Source organism: Hypomesus nipponensis, chromosome 11 (genome assembly GCF_054491055.1).
Source record: "Hypomesus nipponensis isolate SF chromosome 11, ASM5449105v1, whole genome shotgun sequence".
Classification (NCBI taxonomy): domain Eukaryota; kingdom Metazoa; phylum Chordata; class Actinopteri; order Osmeriformes; family Osmeridae; genus Hypomesus; species Hypomesus nipponensis.
Window position 1 is genome coordinate 17,009,537 of NC_140371.1, and position 16,583 is coordinate 17,026,119.

At 44.5% G+C, this 16,583-nt stretch overlaps 2 protein-coding genes across 2 annotated transcripts; one reads left to right on the plus strand and one right to left on the minus strand.

Annotated features, from left to right (window-relative positions):
• The first annotated feature begins 517 nt into the window (after window positions 1-517).
• LOC146268427 (hexokinase-1-like) lies at window positions 518-10,722 on the plus strand. The gene is made up of 18 exons (XM_084709286.1): window positions 518-763; window positions 3,038-3,200; window positions 4,877-5,025; window positions 5,173-5,292; window positions 5,444-5,539; window positions 5,741-5,840; window positions 5,958-6,141; window positions 6,274-6,429; window positions 6,550-6,783; window positions 7,051-7,355; window positions 7,925-8,073; window positions 8,265-8,384; window positions 8,542-8,637; window positions 8,722-8,821; window positions 9,087-9,270; window positions 9,398-9,553; window positions 9,681-9,914; window positions 10,148-10,722. Exons 1-18 carry the CDS (start codon window positions 701-703, stop codon window positions 10,293-10,295), a joined length of 2,757 nt encoding a protein of 918 aa, XP_084565412.1. The 5' UTR covers window positions 518-700; the 3' UTR covers window positions 10,296-10,722.
• A 2,065-nt stretch (window positions 10,723-12,787) lies between these two features.
• On the minus strand, window positions 12,788-15,805 carry tacr2 (tachykinin receptor 2). The gene is made up of 5 exons (XM_084709446.1): window positions 15,411-15,805; window positions 14,124-14,318; window positions 13,490-13,640; window positions 13,132-13,328; window positions 12,788-12,986 (listed from the first exon to the last, which is right to left on the minus strand). The coding sequence occupies exons 1-5, from the start codon at window positions 15,803-15,805 to the stop codon at window positions 12,788-12,790; spliced, it is 1,137 nt and encodes a 378-aa protein (XP_084565572.1).
• Between the last annotated feature and the right edge of the window lie 778 nt (window positions 15,806-16,583).

The window sequence follows — 16,583 nt, forward strand, 5'->3', positions numbered from 1 at the left end:
TCCGCTCCCTAACACGCCCTCATTCCAAGAACCTGAGACTCATCACTGCTCACAGGGGACATGATGAAACTGTGTGCTTCCCTGTCAAAACCATTGTAAAATAAGGCACCACACAGGATTGTCTAAACTACTCCTCTTTCACTCTCCTTAACATCACTTCCTCCCTCCTAGTCTCCCTCCCTCCTCTTCCTGAGCTCAGTGGGGTAGCTCTCCTGGGAGACCACAGCTCTAAGCTACTAGCCTATCACACCAGGGCTCGGCCCAGCCCCTGGCAAGCTGTCCAATCAGAGCTGAGAAAGAGGGCAGGGCTTAGCTACAGTTCCCCCATCCAGTCCTCCAACCACTCCCCCTTTCTCCACCCTACCCCGCTCTTACTGCCGTCTCTCTCTCTCTCTCTCTCTCTCTCTCTCTCTCTCTCTCTCTCTCTCTCTCTCTCTCTCTCTCTGTCTCTCTCTCTCGCTCTCTGACTCAACTTACTGCCTCTCCTACTTCCTGGCCTCACACAAACACACATACACACACAGAGAGAGAGGCTACAGAAGCGCAGAGTTCGCAACATCTCTCTAGGCCTTGTTTGGATTAAACCCAGAAGCTTTTTATACATCATCGAAGACAGAGAGAACTATACACATCAGTATATCTTTTTTTTTTCTTTCTTTTTCTTGTTCTTCACTTGTGTGTGGTACCTGGGTGGGACAGGATGATAGCTGCTCAGCTGCTGGCCTACTATTTTACTGAGCTGAAAGATGATCAGGTCAAAAGGGTGAGTAGTTGTAGAGTGAGAGCTGCCAGAGGAACAACCTCCCAGAGCCAGGGACTGACACAGAACCTTTCTTCCTGGTTATATGCCTGCCTAACTGCCATCCTCTTTTCCAAAAATAGTCCGGCTTTGAGCCTTGAAACGCTGGACATGTGACCACAGATAACGGGTTAAGGCTTAGCTAAAAGTATAGACATTATACTCGTGGAGATAATTTAGCCGTAGATGTCTTGAACCAATGGATATATTAGGACTAAATGATGTACCAGCAGCTTTGTGGGGAAGCTCAAGTCCTCTGGCCCAGCCTGTGGCCTTTCTACCCAGTCTGTCCTGCCTCCACTGCAGTGTCCTTGAGAGCAGGATGCGTGTGTGAAACTGTGATAGTGACAGGGAGCACAGCCCGGGAACATCAACACTGGGACGAGGTAGAGTTTTAATCTCCATGGCTCAGTGGAACCAGGTTGTGTGTTCATAACACAAAGAAAGCCCCAGACAATAACGCCCCCCCCCCCCCCCAGATATAGCCAGCAGCATGTGTTGAGCGAGTCAGGTTTCAGCCTTTAAATGACATTGTACCTCACCCACTCTCCCCTTGCGTGCTTCCAGGGCCTGTGTTGCTGTTTTAATTTCAGTCTGTCATTGTTGAGGGGAGAAGGAATGCAAACAGAGATGAGGTTGAAACTACCCCAGAGCAGAGCTTTTATCTTCTCTTCTGCTTGACTTTGACGGTCAGGACAGAGCCCTTTGGAATACTCGGAAAAATGTACAAGGACATTTACTTTTACGTTACTTACTGACAACATTCCCCCGTGTACTATAACACTATTGTAGATTATCAAGAATGAACTCAAGAGTTAAAGAAGATTTTAAAAATGGTTAACCCAGGCCAAATAAAATGGATGTACGCAGTATACATGTTAGTGATCCTCCTTTCAGCTGGCTGACTGTGTGTCCTGGTCAGTCCTATCAGAAATAGGAGCTATGCTTTCGAGACTAGGAATTCTCAAAGTCAAATTATCACGTCTGGCTGGGCTATGTAATGCATCCAGGTCACAAATCCTGTCATGTTTGGAGTGTGTTTGTTCACCAACAAAAGCTTAGTGCTTGGTACCGGCTTGTGACATTGGAGGTAACCTTGAAAAGATTTCTGAAACTGGTTTTACACAATACCCCGTTCCTCATGTGAGTTTGATGCAGTCTCAGTGGCACACACGGAAAAGAAGAAGGTGTATAGAGAAAAGGTGTGTGTGTGTGTGTTTGCATGGTGGCTTGCCCACCTGCCTGCATTCGTCTATTTGCACTAATTAGAATGACACATGAGTAAGGGACATCAGCATTGAGGACGTGCTGATAGGCCACACTCGTGCAGTCAAACAGGAAGTGCAGCAGACAGGAACTAGCAGGGAGATTTAGCTTAGCTGCTCCATGATAGTTATGTTATATATCCTTCTTCCACTCTAGGGGGGGGGGGCAGGTTTTTATCGCCATCAAATCAATTGGTGATTCTTTCCACTCCAGCAACCACGTTACAGAACCTTATGAAACATATAATGTAGAAGATATGTGAGGGTCTTACAGGGGACACATAAACCCACTAGTCAGCTCTATGTGTCTATTTCTATTCAACAGTCATTACGTTATGAATGTTTCACCTCACCGAGCAGCCTCTTCTCGTGAAGGCTAGAGACAGAGACGCACCCAGCTCTGTAGCTGCTGCTACTAGTTTACACACGTAATACAAAGACAGAAGGGCAATATCCCTGTAATAACTCTTTACGCCTGTCTTTATTGCTTTTAGTGTACTAAGACATGGTTTTAGTAAGACAAGTGTTTGGAAGACATTGATTCAATGGTGTGTAATATGACTCAAACAGGATGTCAGGTTGATGTGTAACCAATGGAGGAGGAAGTGCCCAAATTCCTCTGTGGTAAATGTTGACAGCGAATTGATGTTGAGTAATGGTGGATTACTGCGTGTGTGGTGAGTAATGTGTGTTAAAGTTGCAGACGGTACAGGACATCTTAACATTACTGTTGGCTGTTGGTCAAATTTCAAATGTTTTCCAGAGGGCAGTCTCAGTCTTCAGTCTGGAAGGCCACGGGGTCCGGGGACCCTGATGGTCTAAGCTGTCTGACATGACTTGACACTACCATGACAACTGCAGCCAACTGCTGTAGACAACTATGACCAAGATCTTGCATAATCTCTTGAATAATAATTGTGTGCATGTCATGCTATTGTTGATGCTGAGATGCATGTGTGTGTGTGTGTTTCAGATTGACAAGTATCTGTACTCCATGCGGTTCTCAGATGAGACTCTTCTGGACATCATGGCTCGGTTCAAGAGGCAGCTGCAGAACGGACTGGGGGGGGACACCAACCCCACAGCCACCGTCAAGATGCTGCCCACCTTCGTCAGGTCCATACCCGACGGCTCAGGTCAGAACCCGGACCCCCGTGGTCCACCAGCTGCCTCGTTCTTGTGACGTGACATATTTTATATCCAGATTGAGGCCGAGCACTGTTACCATAGAAACACGTTCTCTATCAAGTTACAGCAGTCAGTACTTTATTATGCCAGCATGTGGGTATGTCAGCAGCAATCAAATGATCAACAGTCATTTGAGGCCCCCGTTCTTTAGATTGTGTTACCTGTCTAATTTTAACTGTGTTGAGAGTTGACCTGTCACCACCTACGATTAAGAAAGACACTCTCCCAAATCTCTGTTCATTTCTGATGAGGGTGCACAGAACCTTTCTTCTTGCCTTTGCTGTCTTTGCTTGTGTTAACATGTTCTCCTGTAGGAGGTGTTTCCTGTTCAGGAATGTTAGTCCTCCCGCTGCAGTTCTGCCCTAACACACTTGGCTAGCAGCCTATCAATCAACAGTACAGTGGATTTATGAGATGTGAAACAGAAAAACAGAGCTCTGTCTGTGAACACAGTGTATTCTATGAATGGAGTTTTTCCAGTTGGCTCCTTACAGACAGTATGTCAGCTATCTGCCTTCTTCAGTGTTTCACAAGTCTATATTCTGTCTTTCGAACCTCAGTAACAGACATGCATCAATGCCAGTGCTCTTCTAATCCTGCAAGCCACCCCCCCCCCCCCCCTCAACATACACACAGAAATACAAGCAGTCCTGTTCACACCCACAAAGATAAATCAGTACCAGTCACTGTTGGCTGGGTTAATATGAGTTTATAGCTGTACCTAAATAACCCTTAGAGAGACGGAATTACCCCTCTGTGCTCTGTTGCTGTCCTGGAGCTCCTTATATACAGTTGTGTTAATCCCATATCACAGTTAATAACATGCTACGAACACAACTATGGTGTTTTACATACTTGATAAACTGCAAGAATGAGAATTTAGACATTTACATCCCAGAGGTGCAGATCAGAGCCAGCATAGTCATGAGACTTTTCAGACTGCAGCTGCCAAGGCACACAGGAGCTGTGACAGTGTGGATTAATCAATGCCTGCTAATGGGCAAATCTTATCTCCTTTGGACCAAACACAATCCATTATCAGGCCTATCAAGGAATTCCTCAAAGTGTGTGTTTGTGTGTGTGCGAGAGAGAGTGAGTGAGTGAGTGAGACCGTGTGTGTGAGATAAATATAAATGTGATTTATTTGGTAAAAGGCGTTGACTTAAATATTATTGACCTCCTAAGTCTAACAAGATAACTGGTTCCACACTTAAATTATGGCTTTAATTGCGTCCTCATTCTAGAGAAATAAAAATGTATTCACAGAGAAGTTCATGTTTTTACACTGAAGCTGCCAGAAGGGTTTTCCAACTGACACCTGACACACTACACATAGCTAACAGAACAAAGGGAACCTTATTCAAACAAGACTGTGAAAAGGACTATGCAGAGTTCATCAGGTTTGTTTGCAGCTCCATGGCTGTTGTCCTTGTACTATCGGTCAATATTGAACACCATTATTACTTTTAGAAAGATATACATTCTAGCATAGTAGGGTTGGTTTGACCAGACACCATTCCACCTCTATGGGCAAAAGTCTCTCTTACGACTCTGCCCCCATTTGTGTAGCCTCACAGTATAATTTCACTGTTGAATAACTGGAAGTACTATGTGTGTGTGACAGAGAAGGGAGACTTCATTGCTCTGGATCTGGGGGGGTCCAATTTCCGCATCCTGAGGGTGAAGGTGTCCGATGAGAAGAAGCAGACGGTGCAGATGGAGAGCCAGATCTACGACACGCCTGAAGACATCATGCATGGCAGCGGCACGCGGGTACACACATGCACTCAAACACACACAGACTCAGACTCACACACTCATTACACTGGTCATACAGCGTTCGTTTTTAATGAGTCCGAGTTTTTAATGTCACATCCAAACAAACACTAACGCGTTGTTATGAATCTTTTCACTCAAAAGCTGTTTGACCACGTAGCAGAGTGTCTTGGGGATTTCATGGAGAAACAGAAGATCAAAGACAAGAAGCTTCCTGTTGGCTTCACCTTCTCGTTCCCATGTCAACAGACCAAACTGAATGAGGTAGAACAACTCACCCACTTGTGGATTATTCTCACTGTACATGTGTTTCTGCATTGGCAACCTCTTTCCATTTACTCATTTCTGTCTGTCTGTCTGTCTGTCTGTCTGTCTGTCGGTCTGTCTGTCTGTCTGTCGGTTTGTCTGTCTACAGGGATATCTGTTGTCCTGGACCAAGCGTTTCAAAGCCAGTGGTGTGGAGGGGATGGATGTTGTCAAGCTGCTGAATAGAGCCATCAAAAAACGAGGGGTAGGGTAGGGTTTGTCTCTTTCTGCTCTCCATGACAATGACTGTCATTGAAAAGAAAGAGCCGATCCTATTAGTCCCTCTATTATTTAACAACCTCCTTCTTGTGGCATGACAGTGCTCGTTAGCTTGTTTTGTCTTTGATTTGCAATGGTGAACATGTATAGCCTAGCTTTGGTGTGACGACCAGTGTGTGTGTTCTAGGACTATGATGCAGACATCATGGCCGTGGTGAACGACACGGTGGGAACCATGATGACGTGTGGCTTCGACGACCAGCGTTGTGAAGTTGGGATGATCATCGGTACGAAACACACCTAACCTCAGACTGTCCATGAATAGAAGACACAAATGAGCAAACGACTAGGCAGGCACAGTGAACACAGTACCCAAGTGTGTTTGTGTGTGTGTGTTTGCCCAGGTACGGGCACCAATGCATGCTACATGGAGGAGCTGAGGCACATTGACCTGGTGGAGGGGGATGAGGGGAGGATGTGCATCAACACAGAGTGGGGTGCCTTTGGGGATGATGGGATGTTGGAGGACATAAGGACAGAGTTTGACAGAGAGATCGACAGGGGCTCCCTCAACCCTGGAAAACAACTGTATGTTCCGCAGCATATAGGTTACTGTAAATACAGTGTGTGACATGACTTGTACGCCGTGATGCGGAGACATCCCTAAACACCACGGGAAAGAGTGACACGGTGCCTGTGTGTGTGTGTGTGGTGTTTGAGGTTTGAGAAGATGGTGAGTGGGATGTACCTGGGGGAGCTGGTGAGACTGATCCTGGTGAAGATGGCCAAGGAAGGACTGCTGTTTGAAGGGAGGATAACCCCAGAGCTGCTCACCAAGGACAAGATTGAAACCAAGCACGTCTCTGCCATCGAAAAGTACGTTCCAACCTTCCTCCTTTGCAGTGGTCTGATCTAGATATGTAGCTGGTTTGGATTCTGGTTTGCATACTTCACGAGATGTCTAACGGTAGCTGATCTGCGTCTCTGTCCCTGCAGGACTAAGGAGGGCTTGACCAAGGCCAAGGAGATCCTGACACGCCTAGGGGTGGAGCCATCCTCCGACGACTGCATTGCCGTCCAGCACGTCTGCGCCATCGTCTCCTTCCGCTCCGCCAGCCTGATCGCCGCCACCCTGGGCGCCATCCTAACCCGGCTGAAGGAAAACAGGGGTGTGGGTCGCCTCCGCACCACTGTGGGCATTGACGGATCCCTGTACAAGATGCACCCACAGTGAGTGGTACCCAGAGCGATCTGGAGGATCCTTGTTTGGGTCTTATCTCCCATGCAGAACCAGACTAAAGTTACTTAGTGTTGCTTTGCTTTTAGTCATTTGTCGATGTATGAACATCAATCTCACAGGTAAAGCCAGTTTCACGAAAATATCAATAGTTTGAGTATTTACAACTCTGTGAGAGTACATGAGACCTGTCCTGTGAGTTGTTGAGAAGCTGCAATGATTAAGGCCTAACCCCCACCCACAATCCCCCTCCCCTTCAGGTACTCTCGCCGACTCCACAAAACGGTCCGCCGACTGATCCCAGACACCGACGTGCGTTTCCTGCTCTCTGAAAGCGGCAGTAGCAAAGGGGCTGCCATGGTAACAGCAGTGGCCTACCGATTAGCTGACCAGTCTCGTCAGATAGCCCAGACGCTGTTGGAGTTCCAACTGACCACAGAGCAGCTGCTGGAGGTGAAGAAGAGGATGAGGACGGAGATGGATATTGGCCTGGGCAAGAACACGCAGGACAAGGCCACAGTCAAGATGCTACCCAGTTTTGTACGCAGCACACCTGATGGCTCAGGTAATAACCTAAGTACCTGATCAATAGTAGACCTGTGCTCCGAAACTCAGCCCACAATCAGCCAATGCTGACATCTCCTGCCTGGGAGAGACTCTGGCAACTTCCGGCAAGATATGAACCGAGTACCTGGCCTATTTGCTTTGATTGATCTGTAGTCTGATAGCAACTGAGGTCTCTATCTGTAGTGCAGGGATGTGCCTGGTCCTTACACCTGGCTGGATGCGGCTATATCACCTGAGTCTTAGAAGTAGATGAGGCCCAGGATCACCTCCACCTGCAGAGCAGGTCCTTACCTAGTTTCTTGCGAGAAAGCTTCTTAGCTGTCCGCAGTGAGGTGGTGTAATCCTGGCCTCTGTCCATAGAGGCACATGACATGATGCATTCAACAGGCTTAACTCACATTGCCCTAATTAAGGTCAGAGAGTTTTTAAGGAGACAGGACCACAGGACCTACCTCCCTCGCTCATCCATTTATTTTAATTTATTAACATAGACAACCTTAGAGTGATTGACAGTATTCTCCACCAATCGCAAACCCCCCTAATTCTGTTTCTGATGGTGTTATATAGAGAATGGGGACTTCCTGGCGTTGGATCTGGGTGGCACCAACTTCCGGGTATTGTTGGTGAAGATCCGCAGTGGAAAGAGGAGGACAGTGGAGATGCACAACAAGATCTATGCCATCCCCATGGAGGTGATGCAGGGCACTGGAGAAGAGGTGAGAGGTCACTGAATCCTGAACACACAAAACCATATTGAAATGTTTAATTTCCTGACACTACATGAAGTCTGTAAGCACCCAATGGTGAATATTTTGCTAAACCTACAGTCATTCTTATAGCAGCTATTGAATGTGTTACTTCAACCTCAGTATAATTTTTTAAAATCTTTGTGATTATTTCCTTGCAGCTATTTGACCACATAGTTCAGTGTATTTCTGACTTCCTGGACTACATGGGGATGAAGAACACTCGTCTTCCTCTGGGCTTCACCTTCTCCTTTCCCTGTCAGCAGACCCGTTTGGACGCTGTAAGAACCATCACTTCCTGTCTGATACTCATTTCTGATACTAATTTCCCGTGACTTGTGCAGGGTAAAGAGGGAATCTTGACATGTTGTTACAGTGTGTGTGTGTTTGTGTCTCACACATCACAACATACAGTAACTGGTTCATTTGTTTGCACAGGGCGTCCTGTTAACATGGACCAAGGGTTTCAAAGCAACAGACTGTGAAGGAGAGGATGTGGTGGGTCTGCTAAGGGAAGGTATCAAGAGGAGAGAGGTAAGAGAAGTGGCTCCGTCAGAACACACTGAGGTACTCGCCCTGGACAAAGAAGTATCCATCTATGTGTGTGTGTTTCTCTAGGAGTTTGACCTGGATGTTGTGGCCATAGTGAATGACACAGTGGGTACCATGATGACATGCGCTTACGAGGAGCCCACCTGTGAGGTCGGACTGATTGCAGGTCAGTAAATATCCTAGCAACATCTTGGTAAATACAAGCCGCTTCATAAAACTGTGAACTTCTTATCCCTGATACCGTGCTATCTATATGCACTATTTGTTTGTCAATTTGGATGAAAGCGTCAAATGAATCAAATGTAAAATGTAGCCGACTATATCTACTGTCTGATCTGGCAATTAGACTTGATAATCTCTTGTAGAAGTAAAGTAATAGAACTCCCGCTGCTGTTGTCACTCAAACCGTGTCTGTTGCGTGTGTGTTTCAGGGACGGGCAGCAATGCCTGCTACATGGAAGAGATGAGGAACATTGAGACGGTGGAGGGCAACGAGGGGAGGATGTGTATCAACATGGAGTGGGGCGCGTTCGGGGACAACGGCTGTCTGGATGACATGAGGACGGAGTATGACAGGGCAGTGGACGAACTCTCTCTCAACCCCGGCAAACAAAGGTGAGAGCCTTTGTGCCTACGTCACATCCTTATCCTTCATCTCCCACCACCCCATCTACCTGATGGTTGATAAGTATGATTCATGAACAAAGGTGAATCCTCCCCACGTCCTCTCTTTGCGGGTCAGGTATGAGAAGATGTGCAGTGGGATGTACCTGGGGGAGATCGTCAGGAACATCCTGATCGACCTGACCAAACGGGGCTTCCTGTTCAGAGGACAGATATCAGAGACCCTGAAGACTAGGGGCATCTTTGAGACCAAGTTTCTTTCTCAGATAGAGAGGTATCATATATATATATACATTGATTGATTGATTGAGTGATGATGTGCTCTTATTTATTTTCTCATAGTTATGGATTAAGACGCACATTGGTTTTTATTTTAACATCGGCTATCTGTCTTCCTCTAGTGACCGTCTGGCGCTCCTGCAGGTCAGGTCCATCCTGCAGCACCTGGGGCTGGACAGCACGTGTGATGACAGTATCATAGTCAAGGAGGTGTGTGGCGCCGTGTCTCACCGCGCAGCTCAAATCTGCGGAGCCGGAATGGCCGCCGTCGTCGACAAGATCCGAGAGAACCGCGGGCTGGCCAACATGGACATCACCGTGGGGGTTGATGGAACACTCTACAAGCTCCACCCACAGTGAGTAGACAGGTCTCAGTCACATCCTGACTCCACACAGACACAAGCTCCACCCACAGTGAGTAGACAGGTCTCAGTCACATCCTGACTCCACACAGACACAAGCTCCACCTACAGTGAGTAGACAGGTCCATTAAGGCAGAAGTGAGAGTTCCTCTGTCACATGGAACATGTCACGTCAGGGATGTGAGAAGTGAGAGTTATTGAGAGTGTTTTTTTGTGTGCACCTGCAGCTTCTCCAAGATCATGCACCAGACAGTGAAGGAACTGGCTCCTCAGTGCAATGTGAACTTCCTGTTGTCAGAGGATGGGAGTGGGAAGGGAGCTGCCTTGATCACTGCTGTGGGCTGTCGCATGAGGGAGCAGGAACAGCGAAGCTGAAGGCGTTGAACGCACACTCAACACAAACTCACAAACACGCACACGTGCAAACACGTCACATATTCTCACCCTATGCCAGACTGTCGACCATCAATCAGCACACCCTAGACGCCTCTGATCAAAACATATATATTACCTCGGGGTGTGTGCCTCCATGGATGTGTGTATTTGTACTGATCAAGCTTTAACTACTGTCGCTTCTTCTGCTGCTCCTGACGGTCTTCTGCGTTGTTTGTTTATATGTTAGTATTTTAGTAAGTGTGTGTGTGTGTGTGTATGTATGGTTGTATGTGTGTGTAATATGCATTGTAACAAGGGAACCAGAGGGTTCTGCGTTTTAGTTTTGAATTTAAGACATAAAACTTCTATTTTCTGTATGTATATTAGCAAAAAAGGGAATATTGTTAATTAAAGTTTCTAATTCCTTGCCCAAGTATATACGTACACAAACAGTATGTAATTTATCTTTTTTTTTAATCACATTAATGTCTTGTCATCATGACAGCTAGATAAGGTTGGATATGTCACTGAATCTCACCGAACTGTGAGATATGTTCTCAACAAGGGGTCCCCATGTATATTTTTTCATGATGTTGAATTTATGTGCTTAATCGCTACTGGGGTAGTTACGAAAACACCTTTAAATGTCAAAAACAGGCTTTCTGCAGTCTTGCAAAACTGGCTCAACAACTCCTGCAAGTCTATATCTTTAAAGCAGGAGTTAGGATGCAAACATGGAACCAATCAAATTGTCCACAAAAGTGCACCTTGAGTATTCCAAATATAAAATTATTAAGCTTCTTCATGGTTTCACAGTGGCATCTAGCGAAACCAAAAGTTATATAATAATTATATGTGTTTATCAACCAAAAATAAAATGTCAACCAGACACAAGTGTGTAATGCATCGAGCATCCGTTAGCTTTCCCGAGCCCATAACCATTACAGGACTGAGAGCTACAACCTGCTGTTGTAGTTGATGATGTCACAGGATGAATGCATGCCTTATATGGTGTCATAAAATGTAAACTATAAAGTTTTTTAAGTGCACTACACGTGGTCCAGGAACCATAAAAATGATACCAAGGAATTTAATACATTTTATTTTGATGTGAGACTTAATATATGGGTGTTGCTACTCATCATTGAGTACCTACATTTTTACCCTGGTAATATTAAATTCCACCTCTTCTCTTAACATTTAAGTGGTAATGATTATTTTTTAGAGTGTTGTGCACAAACAATATACTCTTGACAAGGTTGTTTGCCAGTACAGTACAATTTACACATAACCAGCTTTTTATACTACAGTAGTTCACAGTAATTTACAACACTATATCTTACTCTGTATGAACATATTATTAACCAACACTTGATTTGAATGACTTTCAAAGTTATGTTAACTGTACAACTGCCCTATATATAAAAAAGACAGCAATATTTAATGTACACAACCTACACAACAGCAATGCCCTGTATTGTAGCAATACAGAAATAACAGTGTATATTCTTCTAAGCACATGTATTGTTACTATGGCACACACATAGATGTTCAAATGTTTCGTAACACTGCACAATCCTGCCAATTCACTGTATTAGTAGACCTGAACTGTGTTTTCTTATCATCTCCATACAAACACTTAAAGGAATGCCTTCTTAGACACTACCCCCCCCCCCCACCCCTTGCTAACAACCAACCCCTCCCCGCCCCCCCCTCCTAAACCCCCCAACCCCCACACACCTACACATACAACTACATAACAAAGAAACACACATACTGTTTACTGTTTACTGATTACTGTAAGATCCAATAGTTCCCTATTACCATGTAGGTGCTGCTGGGGCTCACTAGTTGACAGAACTATGAATTCCCCATCTCAAACAGGTTTATCTCTCTCCTATGTCAGTTGCTTTTGTGAAGAGGTCATACAGGTTAGTGTTACCCAGCACAAATTCAATCTTAACAGTTTTTAAATTTGATCTCGACACTTTAGAAGGAGGTGTTGTCAGTGGAGACAAACCAGGAGAATTTCCCTTAGGAGATTCGGTAAGGGAGGCTGTTCAACTCACAGTGGAGGCTAACTGTAATATTGTGGTGTGGTACAGCTCAGAATGTGCAGCAGCTTTCAGACTCTATCTATATCTCAGTGATCTAATGGAACCTGAACCACAGTTCGCCCTGCTAGTTCATACATTATATTTTACAAAGCCTAATCACACACAACAGCACCACAACATTACTGCAGCTGCAAGGCTAATAAGGGTGGGTGCTCATGCCATGGGACAGTTCTATATACCCCAGTTCCTATCGATTTCCATTAACCACTGTTCAGTGCTCTCTGTGAGGTATATCTTGTCAGCTTGACTGTGTTTGAGCATTCATGTTTGGACAATTTGACAACAAAGATAAAGTAGTGGTCAAGGATTTTTGATGACTGAGAACATTTGGACTTCCCGAATGTTAAGCCCTGATGTGTTTTCCGACTGCTAACCTCAGGTCTTGATGAGTTTGTATTGGCTGTCCTCTTGCCCTGCAGTGCTGGGGGGGACAACAGTGCAGGGAGTGTCAGTGCGGTAACTGCGTGTCATGGTCATCCTGAAGGTGTGCGTGTGCTGCAGCTCCATCTTGTCCTCTTCCGACACGGTGACGAAAGGACACCAGCTGAACGCATGGCGAAAGCCTGAACGGAACCTGGAAAAGCACACCAGTGGTGAGCCTTGAATGTACTGTATGTCTGTCTTTCTTTTACTCAAAGTGTTGGAGTACATGCAATGGGGATGTGTATGCCAATGCTTTCAGCCCTGTGCACTGTGTGCATGTGTCTGTGACCACCTACCTCTGGTTGAGGCAGCAGTAAATGATGGGGTTGTACATAGTGGAGCTCATAGCCAGCCAGAAAATGGACAGATAGACCTGCTGGATATACTGCTGCTTGTAAATATCTTTGTTGAAGATGGCCAGGATAAAGTAGAGGTGGTAAGGCAGCCAGCAGAGTGCAAAGGTCACCACCACCACCATCATCATCTTTACAACCTTAAGACAAACAAATCACCAACACAACACATCGTCAATATATTTTAATGGTCCCTGATAATGGGGTGGCTGTGCAGCCACTGAATGAACAAACAACCTGTGTGTGTGTGTGTGTGTGTGTGTGTGTGTGTGTGTGTGTGTTTGTGTGTGTGTGTGTGTACCTTGCGTTTGGCCTGGATCTGGTTTTGGTAGTGGTCAGATGCTTCTCCAGGGATCTTGCTTCCCCACAGCGTCTGACCTATTAGACTGTAGGTCACCAGCATCACCAATAGGGGGAGCAAGTAGATCAGGATGATAACAGCAATCTGGTATCTAAGTGGACAGGGATACATGATATTAATGCACATAGAAGCACACAGGCAAGGCGGATCACTACAAATTCTCACTGTAGTAAGAAAGTGTTATGTTTGTTTACATATGTTTGTAGTTCTTTATGTCGGTGGGTTCATTTATGGGCCTGCACCTTCCTGACTACAGTATTTGTGTTCATGTTTATGTATGTGTGTATAGGTTTTTGGGGTTTGGGAGGATCCCACAATGTGACATTTTTCATAATGAAAAAAATCCATATGCCTTGATATCATTTAGCGTTAAATTTAAGTTCAACAATTTCACATTTCAAACATTACAAAAATAATATATATATGGATGATAGCAAAACAAATCTTCAGAATCTAACATGGATTTTGACATTTTAGGGAAACCCAGAGAACTACAGGTAATTTCAAACACTCATGTTTGCAGATGTTTGTGTCTTTGTGCCCATGGTGGAGTGTATGTGTGTGTATATCTTACGTCAGGTGGTGTTTGCCTCCGTAGTCATCAGGCCAATCCACCATACAGACAGTGCGGGGGTAGTAGAACCTGGTGATGGAGTAGAAGCACTGGGGAAACGCCAGTGAGAATGCCACAAGCCAGATCAGACCAATCACCACTTTGGTGGAAGTGGAGGAGAGACGAGGCTTCAGGGGATGGATAATGGCCATATATCTACAGGGTGGAGAAGCAAGAAGAAGTCAGGATGAAAGAAAGGGGTCAGATTGAATGGGTCATGGGGGGTTAGAGAGATGGAAGGGTGTTACTCCTTCTCCAACAAAAGACACGTGTAAGGTACTCTAGACCAAAAAAAGTGCTGGAAACAACAGTCAAAGCTATGTGTGCTGGAAACCCACTCAATGCAAGATGGTTGCCATAAACTTTTAATTGATTAAATCATTTACAGCTGTATGCTGAGTGTACCAGATTATACATTTGAGCAGAATGGACTGATAGGAAATGATACAGTACACGTTTGTGACTAAATCCTTTTAATGTATTGAGAAGTAAAGTTTTTGTATTGAGCACTGTGTTCAGGATTCTGAGAACGATTGCTGTTCAGTTCGAGTGGATTGATTACTGAGATATTCTAATCCTCTGGTGACCAAGAGTGAGCACAAGAGGACATTGGAGGGGACAAGCAAGATAATGATAATATAACTGTATGGTTACTAAACCCTTTCATAAACTCAATCTCACAAGGAGCAGGTCAATGTTTCCAAATTCAAACTTCATTGTAGATTCTTGTAATCGTTTTTATTGTGTTTTATTGTCATTTTGAATTATACATGTCATATGCTATTAAACATAATCAAGGATTCTTCATCATCAATTAATAAAACATTTATTGTGAGGGACTGGCCGCCCTTTTCCACGCACTTAGTCTGAGAGCGCTCCCACCAGGGAAACAGGGAGACTAAAATGTGATGATGCGTAAAGTTATGGCATCATATAAAGACGCAAAATATTGCAGAGTGTGGAAATCGTGCCAATAAATAAAACAGGTTGAAAACGATATTGATTACTCCCTTAGCTGACATAGAGCAATGACTGCAACAGAAATAGATTTGCCAGACCTTTAAATGTAAAGACGTGTGCCATGCTTACATGCAATTAATGTTAAACCAAGGCTTTATCTCATTGCAGCACAATGACATCATGGAAATGTGAGCATGTCAATTAAGTGAATAATCTGTTTAGTCAGTTTCATAATGTCCTAATGCATAAATTACCATTATAAATTCCAACCATGCAAAATGCGCTTACCTGTCAACGGCAATAGCTGCCATGGAATATATACTCGAAAACATTGCTGTAATAGGAAAGAAGTTCTGAAACTTGCAATACCCTAACCCAAAATACCAGTCGTTGTGTAATGCATACACGAAGTTGAAAACGGTGTTGAATATAGCCATAGATGCATCCGAAAAAGCGAGATTCACTATGAAATAGTTGGTTACTGTCCTCATTCTCTTGTGTGCCAAAATAATCCAAATAACGGTGACATTTCCCGTAACGGACACAATGACTATTAACGAATATGCAATGGCCCAGAGAGCAACTTGCCAGTCTGGTTGTTCAAATAGATTTATGGTCGTCTCGTTACCCTCATCCTCTAAAGAAAATGTGGTTGCAAAATGCGGTTGCGAAGTTGTATCCATGTCTTTTTCGCTCCGCAAAAATATTTATAAAATACACCAATGAAAACAATTCAGTAGCATTTCTATGCATCGACACACACCATCCGTTTGTTTCTGGACGCCAGCTCTTATGGAATGTTCATAACGGCTTACGGTAACGGTAAGTGCACTCCAGTGGCGCGTGCGTAAAACGGAGCTTCCACCTCAGCTCCATTCGCACAACTATGAGAGCTGCGCGCTTCTAACTTTGTCCGTAAACTAGGGACGTGTGTGTGTTTGACGGTATTTGTGTGTCCCCATCACATGGACTACCAAATGGATGTTGAATGTAGGCCTATTAGCCGAGTGCATAAGTGTTCTTACTTTCAGGCTGAATATTCATTCGGCCTTTGAAAAGCCTAGTGCAACCACGTACTACTTAGACAAAACAAAATCCTTAGAACCACCAATGTTAAGGTTCAGTAATAGTATGGGAAAGAAAATCTCCTTACAGTTATCAAAAAACATAGTATTTTACATTGCACGCTTTAATTCCTAAGAGGAGTTTGAAACATAATGGGTCTATTGCATTAAATTACTGAAGACTAAACAACACCGTGGAGCTTAAAGTTGAACTTCGCATGTCGATGAAGCTATGAAAACAACAACGGGTATAGGCTACAGCATGTAAAATGAGTTAACTACACTGTCATGTCCTACCCATGGAAATACTGACCCATGGCATGCTACCCATTTTTTTTTTTACAATCTTAGTGTATTTTTTAGAGCTCCATTCAGTATTAAATCCCAATATCCTAAT